Source organism: Henckelia pumila, chromosome 1, assembly GCF_033568475.1.
Source record: "Henckelia pumila isolate YLH828 chromosome 1, ASM3356847v2, whole genome shotgun sequence".
Classification (NCBI taxonomy): domain Eukaryota; kingdom Viridiplantae; phylum Streptophyta; class Magnoliopsida; order Lamiales; family Gesneriaceae; genus Henckelia; species Henckelia pumila.
The window spans coordinates 79,711,135-79,736,603 of NC_133120.1; the positions used below are offsets into that span (position 1 = coordinate 79,711,135).

General features: G+C 33.1%; 2 protein-coding genes across 4 annotated transcripts; one reads left to right on the forward strand and one right to left on the reverse strand.

Moving 5' to 3' along the window:
- On the reverse strand, nucleotides 1–7,746 carry LOC140877541 (putative E3 ubiquitin-protein ligase LIN-1). 3 transcript variants are annotated; one of them, XM_073281087.1, is made up of 17 exons: nucleotides 7,348–7,746; nucleotides 5,817–6,826; nucleotides 5,654–5,714; nucleotides 5,020–5,454; nucleotides 4,870–4,937; nucleotides 3,502–4,779; nucleotides 3,249–3,393; nucleotides 2,917–3,174; nucleotides 2,517–2,826; nucleotides 2,314–2,438; nucleotides 2,114–2,233; nucleotides 1,445–1,576; nucleotides 1,196–1,318; nucleotides 1,008–1,118; nucleotides 654–797; nucleotides 301–552; nucleotides 1–211 (listed from the first exon to the last, which is right to left on the reverse strand). In XM_073281087.1, the coding sequence occupies exons 2-17, from the start codon at nucleotides 6,755–6,757 to the stop codon at nucleotides 194–196; spliced, it is 4,521 nt and encodes a 1,506-aa protein (XP_073137188.1). In that variant the 5' UTR covers nucleotides 6,758–6,826; nucleotides 7,348–7,746; the 3' UTR covers nucleotides 1–193. The 3 variants fall into 3 exon arrangements, with proteins under 3 accessions (XP_073137188.1, XP_073137184.1, XP_073137191.1); XM_073281083.1 differs by having other exon boundaries at nucleotides 5,817–6,904; nucleotides 7,343–7,746; XM_073281090.1 differs by having other exon boundaries at nucleotides 5,817–6,904; nucleotides 7,602–7,740.
- A 16,755-nt stretch (nucleotides 7,747–24,501) lies between these two features.
- Nucleotides 24,502–24,981, forward strand: LOC140866045 (chaperone protein dnaJ 11, chloroplastic-like). Its single transcript, XM_073270913.1, has one exon. The coding sequence runs from the start codon at nucleotides 24,502–24,504 to the stop codon at nucleotides 24,979–24,981; it is 480 nt and encodes a 159-aa protein (XP_073127014.1).
- The last annotated feature ends 488 nt before the right edge of the window (nucleotides 24,982–25,469 follow it).

The following is a 25,469-nucleotide window of genomic DNA, read 5'->3' on the forward strand; positions in this document are numbered from 1 at the left end:
CTTATCAGGACCGGAGGAGTAAGTTGATGAAAATCATGCATCCTACCTCTTGTAAGTGAAATATCCAAATTCTGAGTCACACAGTGAGCGTGTAAATATATATATATATATATAGCAAGAAACTTTGAATTTTCTACAAGGAAGAAATTGTCTCAGATCAAGAACCGGCTGAACTTTACAGAGTTCTCAATTCTCAGTCCAAACTCCAAGCCTGCAACCATCACAAATAAGGGAAAAAAATGATAAAAAAAATTTGTAGTTTGATCTTCATTAGCAGAAAACTAAGTTCGCTGTTGGAACCTGGATTTTGCCATCAGAGGTTCCTGCAAAAAGCTTTTGCCCTTCTGAATCCGTAACTAGAGACGTAATTCTTGCACTCCCTCCACATCTCGTTTTAATGTGCGAAATCTTTGTCATCCTTTCTTTCTGCCAAACTTCTATCGTCCCACATTTTGTGGCAGCAAGTATGAAGTCATTACTTACAGCAATCTGATGAATGTCGAGGCCAGTTGACAAGGACCCAATCACTGCCTTGTTGGACAGCGAAAACACCTAAGAATGCAAACGGTGTTAGGAAAAAAAACAGTCAGTAAAACTGGATTGTCACCAAGCTTCGGGATGAAAACAAGTTGAGATACCGAAGAAGTTAGTACCTTTCCTGCTGTACCATCAACAGAAGTTCCACCAGCAAATATGAGGCCACCGTGAATTTCAAGTGAGTGGATCGTTTGTTTGCCTAGTAACTTCTTGGCACCGGAGTAAAATGTCGATGATGTTTGTGTTCTTAAATCCACCTCCTGTTACCAAATTTCCACATTTTTCACATGAAAACGACTCTTGGAAAACATGATCTTGAGTACATAATTCTCGAGGAGTGGATTATGAAGAGTATTAGGGAGACGAACAACTTGGATTTTATTGAATCGAGAAATAAAAGAGATGAGCTATAACTCAGACACTATTGTACATACACATGTTTCATTACAGTTTAATGTCGAATGTGCTACCTGGATTGTGTAACCAGAGGAACCACAGTAGAGTTTATCGCCATGAAAGGCCAGGCACTTGATTTGTTTGTTTAAGTTAACGTGTCTTGGAACGCCTGACCAGTTATAAACCTACACAAAGTTAATGCTTACAACATCAGTATTTTTATTAGAGGCTAGGATGATAAGAGCAAGATTAGTAAGCCAACCTTAACACCATGTCCTTGAGAAGCAAAACAAGCATAACTAGCATTTGCTGTCAACGAAACCACAGATTCTTTCACGTCGTGTGCCTGAATACAGTAAATTTCATCCTGTTTGATCGACCAAACCTGAATATGATAAAGGAACACAAACTTCAGTATATGCCAGAATTGGGAATTTTCCTTTACACATTTTTCTGATATCGTTTAGAGCCATATATGAATAAATATATAAAATTAATCTGAAGCCCGTACTCGAATAGTTTTGTCTAAAGATCCACTGTACAGCTTGTCGTGTGAAGGTGGGACATAAAGGCATGTAACTGCCTTTGAGTGTTCACGAACTTCTTGAATTAATCGAGGAGTCTTCCTTCCAGTGTCCCACACCTGAATTGGATGGGGAAATGATTGTATTTGAAATTGAAAATTATATTGCAGAATCAGACATAAGATGTCAAGATTATTATCGATCTCTATTTCAAATTTATTTTGGTATAGTCATCGAAAAGATTTTTGACCATACTAGTCCAAGTATACTTTCACCTATATATATAAAAAAATGTGATATTTGTAAGCTAAACAAAAGTGACTAATAATAAAATTTAAATCTTCACCTATTTTCCTGTGGTTGTGGACCTTTAGCTATATAGCTAAACCATGCAATCCTATGTTATGTTATGTTATGTTCTCTATTCTCTATATTTCTATTGACAAATTCAACAGGTTCAAAACAATTTTTCGGAAAAAGATTATACTGATAAAAAGTAAAGCATATGATGTTGGAACGTAAAAAACTGCAGTTTTGTGCAACCTCCAACAACCAAGAATCTTGAGTAGTAACATGGATAAACGACTATACACGTGTACTCGAGATGGCGACAATCATACAGCAAAATGAACGGTGAAATATGGTTTTTTCCTTACTTTTATGGTTCCATCCGCATGGCTGCTTATCAATCGATTCTTGATATGAAGCATAGAGAAAATTTCGCCATTCATGGACGCGTCGAGCTCAGGGGCCTCAACACAAGACCATAGCTCTGCCTGGAAATGCTCAAATGTGTTTAAAGATAAGCCTCAAGTTAAAACTCCGACAAAGTAAAGGATGTAAGTACACAACTCACTGGATCAACTGATGACATCTTCATCAATGCTTTCATTATATCATGTGCCACTGTGCAACTTTTCTTGAGACGCCTCAAGATTTTCCACATACTTTTGGCATATGCCGCGACTTCATTCAGTCCAACTGTAAGCACAGTTCACTAATTTAAGCTACAGATAATAAAATTTCGATTCAACTATCGATTTGATATATCTCATTTACCTGGTTCACTGATGAATCCTCTCACAGCAAGGGCAGCCAGTACTTTGTCCTCATTGTTCTTCGATGATTGTAACACGTTAATGAACTTGTCCAGCAATGATTTACGAGCTACATCCCTTATTCCACAATCTGGGAAACTATAAAGCATGTGCACAAGCCATGTGGCCACCACTAGACAAGATTTTGCTATCTCAATCGAATTGCTTGTAAAACATTCATTCAGAGCTTTAAAAATAGCGCCTTTCTCATGATTAGAAAGCACGAAAGCCATTCTCTTCTCCCAAGTCCTTGCTGCTCTGTCTTCATCTTTCTATAATAGGTGATCAAGAATCAAAAACGGCAAAAATAAACAAAATAATGAGTAATCAAGAAACAACTTTGAAATTAGGCTACGTAATACCGTTGTTTCGCTAAATTCTGTTTCTACGGTTTTCCCTTCCTCCCCTCTTACCACAGAATTACATGGATGGTCTAACCCTGCAGTCTTTAGCAGCCAAGTATCCATATATGGCTTCTTTGAAGCTCTTGAATGTCCCGAAAGAGATGATAGTGCACCAAGGGCCATGATTTGAGAGGATGGGAAATCTCTTCTTTGAAGTGCCTCTAACAGTGCTGCCATGGCTTCTTCCCTATAAATGCTCATCTTCCGAGGAGCGTCCTAAGAAGTAAATTTTATTTATCAGAATTCTTGATTAAGTTTAGCTAAATTAGAGATTATAAATAAAAACCGACCAAAAGATCAAGCTGAAGAAGAAGAGTAGCAATGGCAGGCTTTTGCTCCATTGGAGACATTTGCAAATAGACCAAGAGGGTGTGCATTGTACTAAACGTTCCCTCTTCTTTAATCATTTGCAAAATCTTGTTGCTTAGTGTTCTCCTGTATCACAAAAAATGGGGGGATGATTTTGTAGATGATGAAAAACTAAAGACCGAAGGAATTAACTTCGAGATGGAGATGTTTGAGATTGAAGGAATGGTGTCATACCGGCTCAGCTGAACTAATTCACAGAGAAACTCTACACATAATCCTCTCACACTATCATTTCCCCCCTGAAATAACTCGAGAACTAGAGATAATTCAATTCCACTTGCTACCATATTCCTGCAGGTCATATCAATTCTAATGCAACTCAAAAGTATAGATACAATGGCTTGTCTTTCATCAACCCTATTCAGGCAATTCAGCAGAGCCGGGATTCCATTTTCAGAGATAACATCCACTGCGCTACGTGACATGTCACTCTCGTCTCCTCCCACAACAATTTGCTCAAGCAATGCTATGGCAGCATCTTTGGGAGCTATAGCAAATTTAAGATCAACAGAATCTTCATTTTTGTTTGAAATCATATGTACAATGGTGGGTGTCAGATTGTGAGAAGAAAGCTGAGAGAATGATGGCCTGAGCATATACATAAGAGTAGCAGATTCATCAAGACCTTTTTTCAGTAAATCAGCCAGATAGTAGAAATCCGTGTCAATGCTTGTTAGAAGTTTGCCCACACTCTCATCTGCTTGAATAAGCTTCGAAAGTATATAAATTGTTGTTCTAAGCACATCCTTGTTCAACGATGCCGACAGTATTTCCATAAATCCATTTACTATAGTAGGTGAAGATAAATACGAATTAATAGCCGAATCCACGTTCGAGTCCTCCCAGATGCTGGCTATCATCAAGACAGCAGCTTCACATTCTTGCAAGTCCTCAGAATTACAAAGACACAGAATGTAAGGTTTCAATGCGTTGATCACCATTTCAATAGATGCTTGAGATATCACACTGGTCGGAGATGTGGAAAGTCCGGTTCGTGTGAATCTTTGAGGTTTATGTTCTGTTTCATTAATGATGCTCCTGTCACGTGGAAGATTGGACGTGTAAGACAGAGTGGATTCTGATTCCATGTTGCTCAAAAAGTTTCGTGGCGTTTCCGAGCATGAAAATTCCTGAGCAAGGTCAGGATGTTGTTCTTTCCAAGAGGTTATCAGCCTCTTGAGAACATAATTCGTCTTAGGCAGTGAAACAGCAGAGAGAGGCTGTCTGGTAATGGGGCAAGTTGTGTTTCCTCTATTCATCCATTCTTGGATGGCTTTCCTTTCATATGTTTGTCCCGTTTCGAGGGTGACGGGATCATAGAAGATTTGACCAGTGATGGGGCAGACAAAATCTTTTGGGGGTCTCGACTGTGGAGTCACCATCTCGGATCCTGGAGAAGATGCCACGCTCTGGCTTCCTTCATCACCTTGATTTAGATAATTCCCATGGACACTGGAGATTAAGAATAAGTAGATATTAGAAAAAGTAAAACGCCTTGAGAAATAACATAACTGGAGGATTCATCAACAGACCAAAACACACCTCTCTGAAAATACATGTCTGACACTTCGAGCACGACTGCTACTTCTGTTTGAGGACTTTGCCTGTCCCTGGTTATCTAACAACTTTTAGTATAAACCCAAAAATCCAAATGAACAAGTATAATTAATTTTAAAAGTCACCGAAACATACTGTCATTTCTCCATCAGAGTCTCGTGAACTAATGCTTGAATTATCACAGAATGAAAGTGGAGAACCAGGTTGAGAAGTTGAAACGGCGGAATCCATGGCACGAGTGGAGAGGAGTCGCAGCAAAGATGTTTGGACCTTTCTAGAACTCGTATCCTCTTTTGGAGATGACATGTTTGATGGAGGAGTTTTAGGTGAATATGTTGGAGAGCTATTTCGAGGAGATTGTCCCCAACTTTTCAGTTTAACTAGTTGTCTTCGGGATATAATTTCCTCATCTTTCTTTAGTCTGATGCTGCTATTAGACACAATTGATCTTGTGTCATCAACCTCTGGTACACCAAATCCCTTGCCAACATTATCATGTGCTCCATCTTTGGTTCCTGCAACCACATTAGGATCGCGACAAAAATCTTCACACTCATCGGGGATTTCCTCCTGAAAAATAAGAGACTAAAAAATCATGTAAAAGAACCGTTGGAACCAAAAACTAGAGCTGATGGCCTGGTGCAACTCGAATCTCATAAACTATACAATTCTTGACACGTGTTTCGATCAATATATCAAATTGTTTACTAGAGCAAACAGTGGAAGAATAGTAGGAAAAAACTAAACACTTCCTGAATCGTGATGTTACCTGAGTAGCCCAAGCAGTGTAGTTCTCCTGATTCTCCGAAGAGGTTGAAGTGTTATTCAATCTGATTAAAACCAAAAGTCATTTACTTCTGCTCCAACTTCAACATAATGTCAAACTGTAAACAACACATCTACGCATAAAGTATGAATAACTAAATTTCTACCCGGAAGCTCTCCTTGAATCTTCTTGAGGTCTCATGACTGGAGAAAATCCAGCACTCTTTGGCAGAATCGGACCAAATTTTACGTAATCAGGAATCGAGCGGCTGCTGGTCTCGCGTAGGGGAGTCATTGGTGGCTCTGCAATAGGCAACATAGGGATCACCTTCCTGCTAGTAGCAGGATCATAGTTCATGCAATCCTTATAGTACTTGGCATAAAGCTTTGTATTCTCATCCAAAGACTGCCCATAAAGCTGCTCCAACTGCTGAATTCTCTCGGCTTGCTCAGGCCTCACGGACAAGATTAAAGATTCATTAAAATACTGATCAAAATCCACAGAAAACGACAAGTCGGACGTGTCCGGAATCACATCCATCACTACCCTACCCCTCTCCTCGGAGTACCACCCAATAATCGAGCTCATATGAGGAAGGAATAGAGATTTCCAAAGCTCAGGAGCAAAATCAATCCGCGAGAAAAAAGGGTCTATTATAAACATCTCTATAATATGAAGAACCGAATTGTTTAAATTATTCCTCAACTTCCACAAGAATGCGAGATTCAAATGAGCCCAAGCCGAGAGGTAAAAGTTTGGGACTCCTGCTGTTTTCTGACTTGAATTTAACATAGCACACACTTGTAACATCTTTTCTGCATAGTCTAAACGAGCCATCTTAGTTTCTCTATTAGATGTGTTGATTGCTTCCTCAAGAGCATCAATCCCCCAATCAAGATTTGCTAAAACTGCTTGATCCGAGTACCTTACTTCTCTGTCTTTGTCGGCATCTCCATCCTCGGCGGCTAATCTCTCAGCACATTGTTCTTTGTGCTGAGTTCTTCGATCTTTATCTATTAATCTATCTTGAATGAAACTTCCCACAGTGGTGATCAGTGTTCTAATTATATCCTTTTGGTCCATTTCAAACCTATAATTCCCAGACATTACCGGAGCAATTTATTCTTTTGAATCAGTCACGGATCACAAATTCATCCCTGAAATTCTTGTCCACATCTTACACTATCATACATGTTCGGTACGTCAAGAACACCTACTCCTTAGTTGAATTCCATTCACAACCGGTTCCGAACACTGAAAACAAACACGGAATGATTATCACTTGCATCCTTAAAGACTGAAGATGACAGAACTATTTGAGCACTAAGAGCAAGAGTAGTTACAAATACTGACTTCAAACCTTGATCTAAATTTTTGCCATTTTCAATCATAAAAAATGCATGCAATGGATCTCTCAATACATAAAGATCAATTTTTAACACCTTTAGCAACAAGAATAATCGCATATCATTCATTCATTCCACATAATAAGCAGTTAATAGTGTAATAACATATGGCAGCAGAATCTATAGTTTATGACATCAGAGACAGAAAGCAGGATAATAACAAGTGAAGAAATTTAGTAAACAAAAGTAGAGAAGAATTGAAGAGTATAAACTCCGTAGTCCGTAAACAAGCAAGGAAACACGAGTAGATACTTGATCGCATTTTTTTAAACACAAAACATGATACCTAACACATTCCCGTCGAGGATTATGCAGAAAACAGTTCTTTATCTGTATATAAATCAGTACAGAGACAAAGATCGAAACTTTTTTAATGAAGAAAACGAAACTCGTCGCCCAAGAAAGCTCAAAATCCCAGAGAACTGCCCGAGGCAAGGAGAAATGCTCGTTGAACAAGTAAACCAAGAAAATACACAAACAAACAACAAAAATGATTGATGAATAATGTCAAAATAAACTAAAACAAAAAAACAAATGGTTTCTACGAAATGGGTGGGCTCGAAAATGGAGGCCGGCATTTTTCCAGCCGGCGTTTTGAGTATCATCATCAATAGAAAGCGCGGACTGTGTCATTCAAGCTGGAATATTTTATTTCTTGAGCTTAACTTATATGGGATTCTGTACGTAATAAGAAAATTGAAATTGCAGATGACAGTGAGACATTTGGGTTTGGCTGTGTCTTATTGGACTAATCATTATTTGTCACATCAAACTGAAAAAAAAAAAAATCATAAAATTTACGTAATCATGTTTTGCATAAAATAACGATGATGGGAACAAGTTTCCGTTAATTAAGTTTTTGAAAGAGGCAATTAATTTCAGGGTGGTGGCCCAGTTTGGTGGTGAACTACAATTCAACGGTAACGGAGAGATGAAGGGTCATTCGTTGAAATATTGAAAAGTCAAAGTTAAAGACAATACAATGTAATTGAAAGTCATTCTTCGATTTTAGCTGTGTTTTTTAATAGTGTTTGCAACCTCTAAAAATAAGTGATTATGGAGATTCTCTTAAGTGATTATGAAGATTTTCTTCAAAAGAGAATCTAGATAATCACTTATTTTTAGATGTTGCAAGCACTACCTTAGTAGGTCTCCGACGAAAAAGACGACGGACCGTCGATTCTACTTATAATTTATAATGTAAATTAATATTTTTAATATATAAATAATATTTTTTATGAGTCGATCTAATATGATATATGTATCACAAAATTTCTTTTTATATAAGTTGTGCTTTTTTAAAGTAAAAGTTTAGTCACAAAAACTCATGTGAGACGTCTCACGGATAAATTTTGTGAACGGATCATTTGATTGGGTTACTCGTGATAATATATTGTTTTCTATATCAAATGTATAACTCTTTATTGTAAATATGAGCAGGATTAACTTGTGGATAAAAATTCGTGAGGCCGTGTCACAAAAGACTAACTCAAGTTTACCTCTAATTTCACCATTATTATTTTTGTTTCTTGGATTGTTTCGCTTGGAAACTTTGGTTAGGTATCGATGACGGTGTTCGTGGGGTGATTAATTACTTACATAAATTTCTATAAATTAATCATGTCAAGATCATGAAATTTTATTGATTTATAGATATATTAATTAATCGATAAATTAATAATCTATTATTTTGAAAAGTATTTTTTTTGGTTGACTGACGCGACGAAAAAGATTCGAGGAATTTAAATGAAGCACTGCTTAATGAGACATTCATGATGAGAGGAGATGATCTGGGTTACCAAAATAAAAATGGATGTCATTCACCTAGTGGGTGGTTATCCGAATGAAAATTATGCATGTTATGACTTCTGAACTCTGAAGTCGAATGCTTAGAAAAATCCTTGCAAGGATGATATAGTAATAGTACATATGAACCAGTTGCGTAAAAGGCTTCACAAATTTTTTGTTCTAATCGAAAAAAATTATTATTTTAAAAAATATTATAAATTTATAAAGTATTAATTTATAGATTTTTTATACGTGTAGAAAGTGAACGTTAATGTGATATTTTTTTAATATGCAAATAGAAATTATTACCCTTTTCCTTTGTCATAAAACAAAATTAGGGAAAAAATATATTCAATATTCCAATGGACTGAAATGGATAGGATCACAAAGACAACACAGTTGTTTTTTAAAAATAAATAAATATGTTAAAAAAACAACCTATAAACACAAAAGCTCCAAAAGAGTTATGTGATGGTTAATTTTGTAAAATTGATTTTTGAATCATGAATTTTTTATATCAAATGTATTAATTTTCATGTATGTATAAATGGAGTTCACCCATATCATAGATGAGTAAACTCATAGATATATATTCGTAAGAGTTGAGACGAATCGACTTGATTTATATTTACATAGATAAGTAATAATTTGACATAAAAAATAATAATATTTTTTTCATGAGTCGATACAACCGTTAAAATAGATCAGACTCGTTGGGTCAACCTGCTTTGTCATGAAAATAGCCGGGTTGGATTATTTATTTGATAGCCTATTTGAAAGTGGGCCACAATATTTGGGCCACTGGTCATGACGGGTAGACCCGATAATACTTTTTCATTTTTTCTATTTCAATTATTCAATTGTATGAATGATTTATGAATTCGGACTTTATTTACTCAAGATTGATGAGTTTTAAATTATTTGTATTGGTTTATTATATTTGATGAATTTGAAAGATTTATAGTATTTATAACATTTATTTGAAACAACTATTTAATAATGTTTTTGTATAATTGATGAGTTTTGATATATTTATATTATTTATAATGATTAATATATTATTATTGGTTGTGAATTTTGAAATATTTATTTAATTTATAACAATTTATGTATGACTTTTTTATTAAAAAAAAAAAACAAATTTGGTAGTTTTCTTTAAAAAAAATTTAGTGTGTTGATCCGTCTAATCAATACCTTGTTATGAGTTGGGTTGGAGGTTTCTCAACCCATCAATTTGGCAGGACAACCCACCCCGTCTCGTTTGCTAGCAGGCCAAGGCAAGGTAAGTACCCGTTTGACAACTCTAATGATCAAGTAAGTTTGGAGATCAATCTTAAAATTTGACATGTGTGATGTTTCATAAGAGTTTTTTTGCTCCGATAGATCTCTAAGAGCTCTATGTCAACAAAATACACTATAACGATGAAAAAGAGATTAATATCAGTGATTAAAATAAATAAAATAAACGGCACTATATTCTATCCCTCAAATTACTCCGGCCCCCTCTTTCATATCCCATGGTCAGGAACTCATGCGTAACGGCCAACTGCTCTCTCTTCCCATGTGCTTATTGGGTCCTATTTGGTGGATCTGGATCATCTGCCGTGAAAAACAAACAACACATGATACTGTGTATTAAAATAACTTTATCTAATTCATATAATAAGATTAAATAATAATTTATTTAATTAATTACACACATGAAATATTACAAATCATGTTTATTTCATTGCACATTATCAATATTGTTTTTTTTCTCCACGGCCGGGAATTTTTTTCCCCCTATTTGGTAGGCCCAATAGATTATGGAGAGCTTGTGACTTGTAGTGGGCTCTTGTTTCTCTTTCACTGTTGCGCTCGATAATATCCATTTCATTGACATGTTCATTGACATAAATTCATGATACATTTTTCAAAAAATATTATCCACTTATAAATTATCGAACAACGTATTTGTTTTCATATTGGTGGTGTTTGATTATACTGATTGATGCTCATGCAAAACTCATATGGTTTAGTTAGTTCAATTAATTAGATGAATTAAATTTCATACAATTAAACTAGAATAACGAATAAGAGCATTCCATCAGAATAGAATTTTAATTTTATGGATTATTTTAAGGGAAAAATGATAATTAAAAAATAAAGATTCAAGGAATTTGGAGAACAGAGGACACATCAACTTTTATGTGATTCTGGGGCGATGTGTTATCATTTAGATGCTCCACTCCATACAATGTTACGGCGTAGATTGCTACACTTGAAAGACACATGTTAACGTAGTTCTCTGAAAAAAAAAGTTTCGAATAAATATCTAACGACACGTGTCCTTACATTGTGTTGGCAATGGCGTAGATTGCAAAAGCTACACTTGAAAGACACATGTTAACGTAGCTTTCTGAAAAAAAAGTCTCGGATAAATATCTAACGACACGTGTCCTTACATTGTGTTGGCAATATCAACAGCTGTGACAACTGACAATTCTATAACAAAATAAATTAACATTTTGATACATGTCTTTAAAAAAATAATAATAATAATAATAAGTACGTCGTAGTGATAGTTAACGAAATATATCAGTTTTCTGTTTTTTTAATTTTGTTAAAGAAAGAAAGGCAATGCATCAACCAAATAAAACAGATGCCTGGCATCTAAAGACTAAAACCACATTTTACAATAAAGTGTGTCAGTGTCACTCTATTAGTTGATTTAGCGGAGAATTGGACAACTACTTGTGTAGCATGTATAAATAAACTAAAAATTTCGGCTACGATAGAGGTCTTCAGTTTTGATAAATAATAATTTGTTTGATTTGAATCTGATAATGGTCGTACATCTTTTCAAAACTGCAAGTGCTTTAGTTATAGGTGGAAAAAACTGACCTGAAAGTATCCAAACACAAAATCATAAATAAAATAATCTCATCCACATCTCGACGAATTACACCCGCCTTCATCGGTATATATGTATGTTCATCATACAGTCAACATAAAAAATACCTAGTATCAGTAGCCTGATATCTAGATATAGGCATACAGATATCTCACTGACTCACTGTAGATTTACAATGCCAAATATTTCGATTAAAAATCACTTAGAGGCTATAATTTATTCATCCTACAAATTAGTAGCAAAGCTAATGTTAGACCTGGCCAAGGGCCGAGTTGAGCCCGGACCCGGGCCGATTAACCGGGTCAACGGGCCCGACCCGGAACCGGGTAGGCGGTCCGGTCCCGATTTTTCCTAGGGAAAACCGGCAACCCGGCGGGTCAAACCGCCGGGTTGAACGGGTCCAACCCGGCGGGTTGGACACGTGGCGCCCATCAGGGCGCCCAGATCCAACACGTGGCCGTTGTCAACCCGCTCGACCCGCCGGGTCAACCAGCTATTTTTTTTTATAAAAAAAACCTACTTTTTATCTATAAATACCCCCAACCTCCTTTCATTTTGTTTACACAATTCTCTCTTCATTCTCTCTATTCTCAATTCCTTTTAATTTATTGAATTATCAAAAATATCAAGTTTCGATTATTGGTTTATTATCAATTGTTGATTTATTTTCATATTTATACAATTACAAATGTCCGGAAAGGAATCAAGTCGTAGGGGTGACAAAGAAAAAGGAAAGGAAAAGAGCATCATACCACCCGAGGTCGAGTATCCTCAATTCAATGTCGATGGATTTGATCTTGAATATTCCGATGATGAAATTCAAGAAATTCGACAAGAGGCGCAACAAAGACAACAAGTTGAACAACCACCACCACTACCACGTCATCATGCAAGTCAAGAAAGTATGAACGATCCGGCGGCCTCTCAAAGACAAACTCGAGCGGTTCCTCGCCCGACATCCGATATCTTCACCAAACACTTCGACAAGGTGACGCTTCCCTCCGGTGATTTGCAAGCCAAATGCAAATATTGTTCAAAATGTTACAAATTTAAACAAGGAGGTGGTTATGGAACTTTGACGCGGCATATCGAGAAAAATCATCCGGTGGAAATTGGTATCGATCGTGGTCAAACTCAAATTTCGGCATTCTCTTCTCAATCGGGTAATGAATCTCAACTATTTAAATATAACGAAGCTAGATTTAGAGAAGAAACGGCTAAATTTTGTGCGGTTGAACAACTGTTTTTTAGTTTTAGCGATAAATTATCTTTTGAAAATTGCCTTTCTACAAGTGCAAATCCTTCTATTAGACGTATTCCAATAAATAGTCTCAAACGCACAATGAAAAAGTTAGTCGTTGATCAAAAGAAAGAATTAATTAAGGAATTTTATAGTTTGAATAATAAAGTTTCTTTGTGTTCCGATATTTGGAGTGATCATTGGCAAAGTTGTTCATATATGGGTATTACATGTCATTGGATTGTTAATAATTGGAACATTCAAAAAAGGTTGCTTGCATATAGATGTTTCAACTAATCACACACGGCACAAAATATTTCGCAACTTATATTTGTTATTTTAGAAGAATATGGTCTAACTACCAAAGTTTTTTCAATGTCTTTTGATAATGCTAGTGCAAATACTTCAAGTATTAGTGAGCTTATTGAAATATGTAAACCATCATTAGGTGGCAAATTTTTTCATATTAGATGCACATGTCATATTTTAAATTTGTGTGTTCAAGATGGACTAAAAATTTTAGGCATACATATTCAACCAATTAGGAACGCTATTCATTATTTATGGACGCATCCTCAAGTTATGAAGCAATGGGGAAAATTTTGTAGAGTAAATGGTATGAAGCCTAAGCGGTTTGCACGAGATGTTCCAACTGGTTGGAATTCAACATATAAATTGTTATTATCCTCTTTTGAATATAAAGATTTATTATGTACATTTTTTCATCAATTTGTTCAAGCTCGTGATATTTATTTGTTTTCAAATCAATGGAACATATGCACTAGTATTTGTGAAATTTTAAAAGTTTTTAATGATGCTAGTGACCAATTATCCTGTGTTTATTACCCTACTTCACATTTAGTTTTAACACATTGTTGCAACATTGCTTGTATTTTTCATTAACATGTTAATTCTAATGATAGTGTTTTATCTCAATGTATTCTCGTCATGAAAGCAAAATGGAAAAAATATTTTTTGCTCATTCCTGAAATTTTTTTATGTGCTTTTGTTTTAGATCCTAGACTTAAATTAGATGGCTTAAGCGATATGTTAACATTATATTATGAATCTTTGGAGCCTATTGCGGAAACGATTCCTTCTATCTCATTGATTTTGTTTAATATTAAAACTCATTTATTTGATATTTATAATGAATATAACATCAAATATGGTGGAAAAATTGTTTCACATGAAACACAATCCACTGCAACTAGTAATGTTACTTTTAAACTTACTAAAGCACAACTTTTATTAAGGGAACGGACGAAACGTCCACGAGGATCCTTAAGTTTCAGTCAGGAACTTGAGAATTATTTTACCACTACTTTTGATTTTAGTGATACAGATGAGGAAAACTTCGACATTTTGAGATGGTGGTCGCAAAAAACACAAATATATCCAATTTTGGCTATAATGGCAAAAGAAATTATAGCTTGTCCGGTTTCAACAGTTGCAATGGAGCAAACATTTAGTATTAGAGGAAATACATTGGACGAGAGACGTTCTAGCTTAAGGCCGAAAAACTTGAAAGCCCAATGTTTGCTCAATGATTGGTCAAAAGCCGCTACTCGAACACAACATATTTAAATTGATGGAAAAGACCAATATGATACTGAAGGAACATCCGAAACTACGACGGGAGGAAATGCAAGTGAAGTAGAATAAAATGTAATAGATTTATAATATTAAGTCATAAGATATTAAGATGTTGAAATTCTAATATATTGTTTATTTAATAAATTTTTATTATGGAGATATGAAATATTTGATTGAGATTATTTAAAGAATATGTCTTATTAAAAATTTGTTTAAAAATTTAAAAAAAACTAAATTTCGAATGTGCAACGCCCCAGCGCTGCCCTTCGAATATAATTTGAAGGTTTAGCGCCCCAGTGCTGCCAAATAAGCGCTGGGGCGCCGCACCTTCGAATTAAATTCGAAGGGGAAGCGCCCCAGCGCCGACAATGCAGCGCTGGGGCGCTGCATTTTTTTTTTAAAAATGGCACGGTTTAGCCCGGACCCTGAACCGGCGGTTAACCTGACTCGGACCGGAACCACCGGTTCACCGACCCGGACCGGAACCGGCCATTGGCGGGCCGGTTAAGGGTTGGCTAAATGCCAATCCGGACCCGGACCGTGGCCAGGTCTAGCTAACGTCACGAACCCAATAATTGTTGCAGTTGGATTTATCATTGACATGGAAATTATCGAGTTTGTATAGTACGTAACTAGGGGTGTAAGGAAATCCAGCTACTCGTTAGTAGCTCGTGAGTAGTTCGGTCAAAAGCTCGACTCGAGTTCGGTTTGACCGATATCGTGTAGCTCGATCCTTCACTCGAACTTTATTTGTTTCTATTCGAGTAGCTGACGAGCTACTCGATAAGATATATATATATATATAATTATATAAATAAAATAATAAAAAAATATATATAATTATATAAATAAAAATAATATAAATGTATATATAAATATAATATAATATTTATATATATTTATATTATAAAAATAATACAAAAAATATATAAATATAATATATATTTATTTATATATATGTTTATTTTCGAGCTCGAGCTAGCTCGAAATATACACGATTCGAGCTCGATTATGAAATTATTCACTCGATCGAGCTCGAGCTCAAGCTCGAATAGACAAAATATGAGTCGAGCTCGAACTCGAGTTCAAGTAGTATGATACTCGGGTTTGATTCGACTCGTTTGCACCCCTAAATTAGTAACATTACTTATGTTATTTTTTGTATAGTAGCATCATGTGAGTGGGATTACAATAAGATTAAAAATATCCTAGACATATATATAGGTTTCATTTGCATGTGTATTTTAAAAACGATTATAGTTTTATAATTGAAAAAAACTTAAAATATTTGTTTGGACAAAATTTTAATAAAATGTTTTTGAAAATATTTTTTAAAAAGTGTTCTCCAAAGTATAGTACTTTTTAGAAAATAATTAAGCGATATTTTTAAATATTTTTAGAATGAATATACGGAAGACAATGATGAATAATATTATTTTAAAATATTCAATATTTTTATAGTATTAGTACTTATCTAAACGGAGCCATAATATAATAGACATTTAGTCATAAATATTAATAAAATACACAATTCCAAGTAGACCTTAGCATTCAATATTAAAAATTTAAAAATCTATTATTTTTATAATTAATAATCACAAATCTATTAAGTTCGGACTTCTTAGTCCGACATAGGATAATTTATGTAAAATATATTCCTCAATTCATCTACAAATCGAAAAGCATCGGGGTAGCTAATTTTAAATAAAATATAATCTAAAAATAACAAAGATATTTAAAGATATTTTAATGGAATTTAAAGTATTCACTATTGGTTGTTCATGTATGTATCAGTTGTAAAAACTTGAATATGGCAGAAAAAAATAAAAATCAATTCAATAATTGAGGTTCGTGTTGAACACGATTTTTTATTTCTTTTGTCATATTCAAGTTTTTACAACTCATACATGCAAGCTTAAGAAGATTTTGCCCCGTTCTTTGTGCTTACGGTGTTTGAAAATTTTCTCCCAAGATACAACAACTCCTACTTATGATTACAGCACTGTAAATCACAAGTTTCTTAACCAAAAAAGTTTATGAACTCTCTTTTGTAGAAAGAAGAAGAAAAATATATATATGCTGAATGTTTCTGATGATATGGTCTTTTGTTTTTATTACTGGGCTTAGCTTTACATAATTTTTTTGCCCCTTGTATTTTGAATTTGTTTAGCCCACTTGTCAAATATATTACGCTCGCACGCTTTCAAAATGGATTTGTCTTCTCCTTTGCTAAAAATCGACAGCTGCTTATTGCCAATGAAACATCATTCTTCGCTGCCGAACCTCCAAATTGATCAAGGGTTTTCGTTTTTCACGCTGTAAATCAGCTTTATTGATACCAAGAGTTTGGGGTTAAATCGTGCATCAAGCTGAAACCCGAAACCCCAACGCTCCTTTTCTATCCGACATTTCTATCCGAGTTTTTTTATTTTTCAGGTATATAATTATAGTTTTTGTTGATTTCATGCGTCCACATGTTGAATCTAAATGAGAAGAAAATGTTGTTTATTGAAATAATGAAATCTATTTTCCTATTGTATTTCACTGAGGCTCCGTTTGGTATTAAAAGCCAGACCAAAAAATCATTTTTTTTTAAAAAAAATACTTTTTTAGTTTATAAGGTGTTTGGATGGTCATTTAAGTGCTTAAAAAAAGTATTTTAAGTCAAATTTAAAACTTTTTCAAAAGCCCAAAATTAGGTTTTCAAAAAAAAAAACCCCAAAATTAGACCTTAAAAAAACATTTTTTTTAAAAAAAAAATCTATGAAATCCAAACAGACTCTAAATCTTGATCCAAGGAGATCGATGAATTTGGTTTTTGTACGAAATAATGGAACAAATGTACAATAAGCCTAAAGTATATTAATCATAAATTTAGACGAGAGAACAAGCGCTTGCCTAAGGTTCATTCGATGATTGGTAAAGACTAAAAAGGCAAATCATTATCACTTAATTGACAGACTGATTCGTCTTGTTTTAATGCTGTCTGTTTCTACTACAACAACTGAACGATCATTCTCAGCTATGAAACTACTTAAAACTTCTCTTCGGAATAAGATGGAAGAAGAGTTTTTGGCAGATTTTATGATCATCTACGTTGAGAAAGAATTTACTGCAAAGATCGACACTGATTCAATAATTGATGAATTATATTCTATGAAAAACCGCAGGGCACAACTATAGTAAATTTATCTTGTTCGGTGTTACTATGTAATATTTTGTAGTTACCATTCAATATGTAAGTATTAATTGATTATGAATTAGTTTTTCACTATATTTTGATTTTTAAGTATTTAGGTCAGCCCGGTGTCGATAAATTTTCTGACTACGTCCCTGTTGGCCACTACTTGGGCACTTGACAGGCGCGCTCGAGCGCACAAATTTCTATTGTCTACTGTCTGGCCATTTGCCAGGCGCGCTCGAGCACAAATTATTATTTTTTACTTGTCAACTCCATTTTCAACCCTTTTTTTATTCAATATTTCCAACAGTTCATTTTTTGTAGATCGGGGAGGGGATGACCGCAGATTGAACAAGTTGCAACTTGATTTACGAAACAAGTTGCACACTTGCACTTGGCACCATCGAAAAGAAACAAGCAAATTGCATATGCATTGAGTCACACTCTTAATCATCTGGAAATTCAACTAAAAAATTATCTTAATTGCACTTGGATGTTTGGTTTTTTGGAGTCATTAATTAAATAGGAGAAAAATACGAACAACTCTTTCTATAATAATTTTTTTTTAAAAAAAAACTGTCGGATATCGTCTCAAAAATTAATTTTATGAGACTGATCTCTGTTAGATTATATTAGATTATGTTATTATTATTAGGCTTTTCTATTTATTAGCTAAGAGTAGTTTTTTTATTGTTTGCTTGTATTTAATCTAACTATATAAACATCTTGTTGTGTAACTTTTATACATAATTTTTCATGACATAGAAAACCTAGTTTTCTCTCCTTTAATTTCTACAATCTCTAACTCAATCTGATTTTTTTCAATTTTCATCTAGTAAAACCATCTCACAAAAGACTTCTCATCTTATAATTAACAATTACAACGGCCAAATAAGGTGGATTTATTTCATAGATATATATTATTAACTATATTTCACTTTTTTAGAATCGATGGATTTAACATTTTCTCAACTATATTGATGATACAATTAAAATTTTATTTTATGTTATGTATGTTTGGTTATTTGATGAAAGATAAGATAAAACATAGTTTTTTATTCATCTCTTCTTTTAGTCATCTCAATTTCATTAATAGATCACATTATATGTAGGTTGCATTAAAAATATATATTCACCCACATAATAAAGCATATGATATGAATGAAATTTCAAAATTACGTCATTCAATAATTACGGTCGATATAAATTTTACAGAGACATTTCAAACATTATAAAATGATAAACACAATATTCATCAAGTTAAAAACATACAAATAATATATCATTAATCTTTATAAATAGTTCGTCCTTATTTTATTATACTTACTCGTAGCATCAAACAATATCTAAATAATACTAAATTGCACCGTCTAATTATTTATTTTTATAGTGATAAAAATATATTTATGTTGTCAAAATAAATTACTTCCGTACATTTTGACACATTAACGAAATTAATTTATTTTTAATTTAAAAAGTAAAATCATACATGTTTTAACATATAAATTTTTTATAATTTTCGAGATTTTATTATCACTAGTCACCGGTTCACCGCAGCACACGCGTTGCGTGTGTAACATAATATATATATATATATATATATATATATATATATATATATATATATATATAAAACTTGTGGATCGAAAATCCAAGTTTATAAAATAATTATGTTTTTTTAGTGGAGAAATTTTGTATAAATTTACTTTAGAGACTTTTTTTTAAAAAAAAAATTACTTAAGAGATGGGCAAAATGGGAAAGAATTTTTAGTGTGTCCATGCCACACCAAAAATAGTTTAATACCCTCAAATATTATAAAATAATATCGATACTATAATTTCAAATTCATCATCATAATATTCGATGACAACGATAGAGCAACATCAACGTTCGTTGGATTTGTACAAGTGGCCCCAAATCAACCGGGGTCGTCATTGGACCTCGCTCTAAAACAGCCCTAGGGCCGACATTAAAATTTTCTTTTTGAAGACACTAAACGCTTTTAGCCTGGAATATTCATCACATATATTTTATAAAGTATACTTCGTAAATATAAAATTAATGTAACGGTAATTTATAATTCAGTCTCCAGATCTAAACTTAAATTGGTAATCAGTCCTTGTCAGAAAAAAAACTTTGTTTAAACTCCCTGGGCCCACATGTTTTGTTTCGGATGAAATTTGGTACAAAACATAAAAAATATGGTACAAATACATGATATTTGAGTATAAAATGTGTTAGATCTAGTATAAATATATGATTTTCGAGTACTAAAAAATATTGATATTAATAACACATTTATCTTATTTGGATGAAAATCGGTACAAAACATTGAAAATATGGTACAAATATATGATTTTTGAGTACTCAAACACATGTTGCAAGTTCACATTAATAAAGATGTTTAGATTTTATACTCAAAATTATATTTTTTGTACTCGATCTTGAACAATTAGTGCTCAAATATCTTGTATTTGTACCATATTTTCAATGTTTCGTACTTAATTTTATCCGAGAAAAATAATGTGGGCCCAGGGAGTGCAAACAAATTTTTTTTGATAAGAGACTGATTCTTAATTTGCTTTTGGATTTAGGGACTGAACATCAATTCACTCTTAATGTAATGGTCATTACATTACAAAAGTCAATACACCATATAAGTAAGCATTGGATCGTTTCATGTTCGTAGAAAAGAAAACAACTCCCACATGTCATGTCGGCTCTCGATGGAATAGTTTTTGGGAAGAGACACTATTACATAATTGTAGACATTTAATTATATTACTTTTTTTCCTTTTTTATTTCAATCCAAATATTTATCAAAATATCATAATTTTTGTTAATTTAAACTAATGCTTTTTTCACATTTTTTATTAGGAGTGGTAAACCATATGATTTTAAAATATGGATAAAATATCACGTTTTTTTAAATAAAAAAATTTATTTAAAGAAAATAAAAAAAATCATCACGAAAATTATACAATTAAAATATAATTGTAATTTTAAATAAAGTTTCACTAAATCAATAAAAAAAATTTATTTGTGATTTGTATTTCAACGTTAATTAAATAATAAGATTATTGGTTGAATTATATAAATGAATATAATTTTGGATGATGAGATTGGTAATAATAACAACTCTTATGACTTGTGTCTCACAAGTTAATTTTGTGAGACTAATTCAATTCAACTCGTAAAAAAATATTATTTTTTATGTCAAAAATATTAGTTTTAGTTGCAGATATGACAAGATCTATCTATTTTACGGATATAAATTTATGAAATATCATAATAGAAACCTACATATTCTTGTATATTAGTCAGATTTTTTAAAAAAATTTTGTGTTCGAAAAAAAAAAGAGTTAAATATCATGTTCAAACTGAAGTTGATCCGCATAATGAACAAGTTGAAAAATATGCTACTGATGAAAGTGCATATTTTGATGAATGGACACACATTCGCAGTATTTAGCACCTTTTAGTGTTTAAATGAGAGAAATCCAAGTTCCTTCGGGTCCTACGTCTTGAAAAACAAGTGTTTGGTGCTGCTTAAACTACATTAGTGAAAAAATATTTCTTTGAGCAAGAAAAAATTAGAACTTTAATTAAATTTTGTGGACCATTTTTTTTTTTTTTTGAAAGAAATTCTGTGGACCATTTGATTTTATCCTTTTTTTTTAACGAATATCTTATCCAATATTTACGATGCTCTCGCGCGAGAAAAAATAATAATAAAGATTTTCAATAATACGTGGTGCGTTGCTTATGGTTGACGTGACTTATAAATTCTAGATTCTAGAACTATTTATATCCCTATCTCAATTTAATTTAAAAAATATAATCAAAATTATTCTGTAAGTTTGTTCATTTTGTGTTTTAGTCTTGTAAGTATTTAATTTTGGATTTTGGTTCTATAAGTTAAGTTATAATTGGTTTTTAGTTCTTTTTCTCATAAAGTTTTAACGTGTCATAAAAAAATACTGACGTGACAACTAAAAATAAAGCATGTGGCATTGAGAAATGATTATTATGTATGTTGTGACTTCAACGCTTAAATGTCATGTTTTCAAAACTGAACTGTACCAACCAAATTAATCGATTCAATCCGCAACCGATCACTGATATGATTCGAAACATTCCAAAAAACCGTTTTAACGGTTGAACCGACAGAACCGACAAAAATCAGAAAACTAGTTTTTTGATTTTATTTTTAAAAAAATTCGTTTTCTTATTTTAAAAAACTTAAGTTAATATATTATTATATATATACATGATTATTTGACATTTTTTCTTCATTAAAAATATTGTTTATTAATATTAAAGTTTTTTAATTAATTTATTTATTTTTAAAAAAATATATAACTAAACCTAATATTTTGAATATATTTATATAGTTATTTAATTTAAACTACGATAAATATATATTTTTTCTATTTATATAAATTTTTTAGGTTTTTATAATTTAAAATATATTATTAATTATATTATATTATATAAACGATCGACCGTCCGGTTAAAACGGGCTAACCAGTTGAACCGTTTTTTTAAGTTAGATTGTTTGATCACCGATCCAGTTATAAAAATATTGTTTAAATTAAAAAAGACTAAAACTAAAACATAACTAAACTTACATTACCAAAACTCAAAATTGGATACTTACAGCACCAAATCACAAACAATCAAACTTATAGGACTATTTTGAATATTATCCCTTTAATTTAATAATAATTTATCTTCACACACAGTGTTTATTGCAAAGTTCTTCTTGTCTTGTCTTCTCTTTTTTTTTTTTTTTTTTAAAGCCAATCGTTTGACTTTTTATAATGAGTTACACCAATCCTTTGAGTAGGTTAGTTAATAATATATCAATATCGTTACTATATTATTATGATTAAGAATATAGTATATAGTGACTAACTTTAACATTATCGTGGCTTTTTATTAAAAAAAAATCACAAAAACTCATATGAGTGAGTATCACGATTTTATTATGTGAGACAATTTTTTAATTTATTTGAATTACCCATAAAAAACGTATTATTTCTTATGTCAAACATTTTTTTATTGTAAATATGAACAAGGTTGACACATCTCAGTACATATAAAGATTCGTGAGACCATCTCACAAAAAACTTACTCGATCAAAAACATCTTGTCGAATTAAAATTTTAATATATTTTTATTTATATCATAAAATATTAGTTTATTAGATTCGTGCTTGCTTTATAACTTGTGATATCTTAATAAAATTTTTAATATATTTTTTTATTTTAAATGATCATATAATCTATAATTTAAAATTATTATAAAATTGTAAGAATATTTGGTCGTGGTCAGGAGTACGATTCTCTTACCGAAAGTTTCTCGGACAAGTTTGTCCCACAGGGCATGTCCAGTGCGGTTAACCTGACTAGCGTGATTTACAAGTTATTGCGTTAATCCAGATATTTACCCAATTCACACGAAAAAATAACAATTTTCGCATGTCATAAAAAAAATAACATGATTCATTTTACGAAGAATATATAGGTGAAAAATGTAATTGTAAACAAGTTGATATGAGATTTCAAAACCAAAAAATTCAAAAAAGTTCAGGTTGCGTCGATTAAATCATGGTAGACTGTACATCATGACATATTTCAAATCAAAGTAAAATAACAACGACAACAACTTTAACGAACTTAATTCATGCGATTCCGAGCCCGATCCAAATGGTTTTGTAGTCGGCTTCATTTAGAGATGACAATGGGTCGGATCTAAACCCGACCCCGCATTGAACCCGGTCCGACAGGGCGGATTTAAACCCGGCCAAGCTGGTCCAGATACGAGTCCGGGGCGAGTCTCGGGTTTGACCGGACCCGCCCCGCCATAAAATATATATAATAAATATAAATATAAATTATATATGTATATATATTAAAAATATATAATTATATTGTTTATATTACATAATCAATTATTTATCCTTAATTTGAGTTTATAATATTTTTGGATTTAAATAATTTTAATATATTATGATATTTTTAATATGAAAATATATTATTATGATTTTTTCTTAATTATTAATTATTATTTAAATTAAAATGACATATTTTAACTTGTAAAAATATTTTTTATATTAAATATTATTAATATAAATTTGAAAAATAAGTTTAATAATGATTTGTTAATTTTTAACTTATTTAAAATTTTATTTAATATAATTTAAATTATATTTAATTTGACGGATCCAACTAGTCTAACCCGAATTGGATCCACCAAATCCACGAGGCGGGATGGGGTGAGTCAACGGGAAGGCGGGGCGGGTCTCGGGTTTGCCCAAACCCGCCCCGTTGTCATCACTGGCTTCATTTATCTTATGTTTCACAAAAACATTAGGAATGAACTAGATAATTCGAATGCCACATTGCCAAAAACTTAGAATCTAGCCACGTTGTGTGTCGAAATTCAAATCTAGAAACTGTGTTCGAAAATAAATAAATAAATAAATAAATAAATAAATAAATAAACTGTGGGCAGCAAAAAGATACAATTATTGACTCAGCAAAATCTTTCCAGTTTATCCATATAATGTGCATCCACCATGTTCAAGTGGATAAGCTTTGGTCTCACACGCATCATCCGTGGTTCCATCAGTGGCCCCCACCCACACGCCATTCCCTCTATAAATTCGCTTTTCACTGATCCGATCCCCATTCATCCAATCCAATCACTTGCTTTCTTCATCCAAATTCACAGTTGTAATCATGGCTTGCACATCACCTTCTCTCTCCAGTCAAATTATCGGCCGCAGATTCGCCGCCTCTCCGGCTCCGAGTTCTCCGGATCAGCTCAGTTTCCGCCGCCCGGTCCAAATCTCCGCCAGGTACGCCACCGCGGAAAGGACGTGGGCCCCCGCAGAGGTATCTCTTCAGACGGCGTCGTTTTACGACGTCCTCGGGATCCACTCCTGCGCTTCGGGCCAAGAGATCAAGTCTGCGTACAGGAAATTGGCGAGGGTCTTGCATCCCGACGTCGCGTCCGGCGTCGGAGAAGATGCGAAGTCTGCTTCCGACGACTTTATGCGAGTGCACGCGGCTTATGCGACTCTCTCGGATCCGGAGAAGCGCGCTTTGTATGATGTAACACTCTCCCGGCGGAGGAGGAGGGAGGCGCGTCTCGCGGCGGGTGCTTCTCCGGAGATGAGCCGGCGGAGGCGGAACTGGGAAACGGATCAGTGTTGGTAGAGTGAAATGACTATTTTAGCCATAGCCCTTTTTTCTTTTTTTTTTTCCTTTTCAACTTTGGGTAATCCGCCGCGCTCAGCAGGCTTGTGTACATATGTTTCCATCCAAAAGGCCAAAAAAATGTAGAAGAAAAAAATGTTTTAGCTGTCCCATTTGGTATATTATTATATATGTTTAAACGTCGTGTATGGGACGAAAAAATAATGGATCGGATCGGACTCTAAAAATCAGACTTAGTGTAATTATAATTATTTTTCTATGTTTATGTCATTTGTATAGTAGCAACTAATTATACAATCTTATTTAAGTATTTGTTCAAAATAATGGATCTGAAATTTGAAAGCTTGAACTTGACTCTCAGCTCGAATAATTAAAATTTCTAGGTCACAAAATATATTTATGTAATACTTCGTCCGTCTGACCGTTTGGATTATATAGTTTTGATTAGTTTTGATTTTTTCTTCTCACGCTACCAAAAAAATAATTGA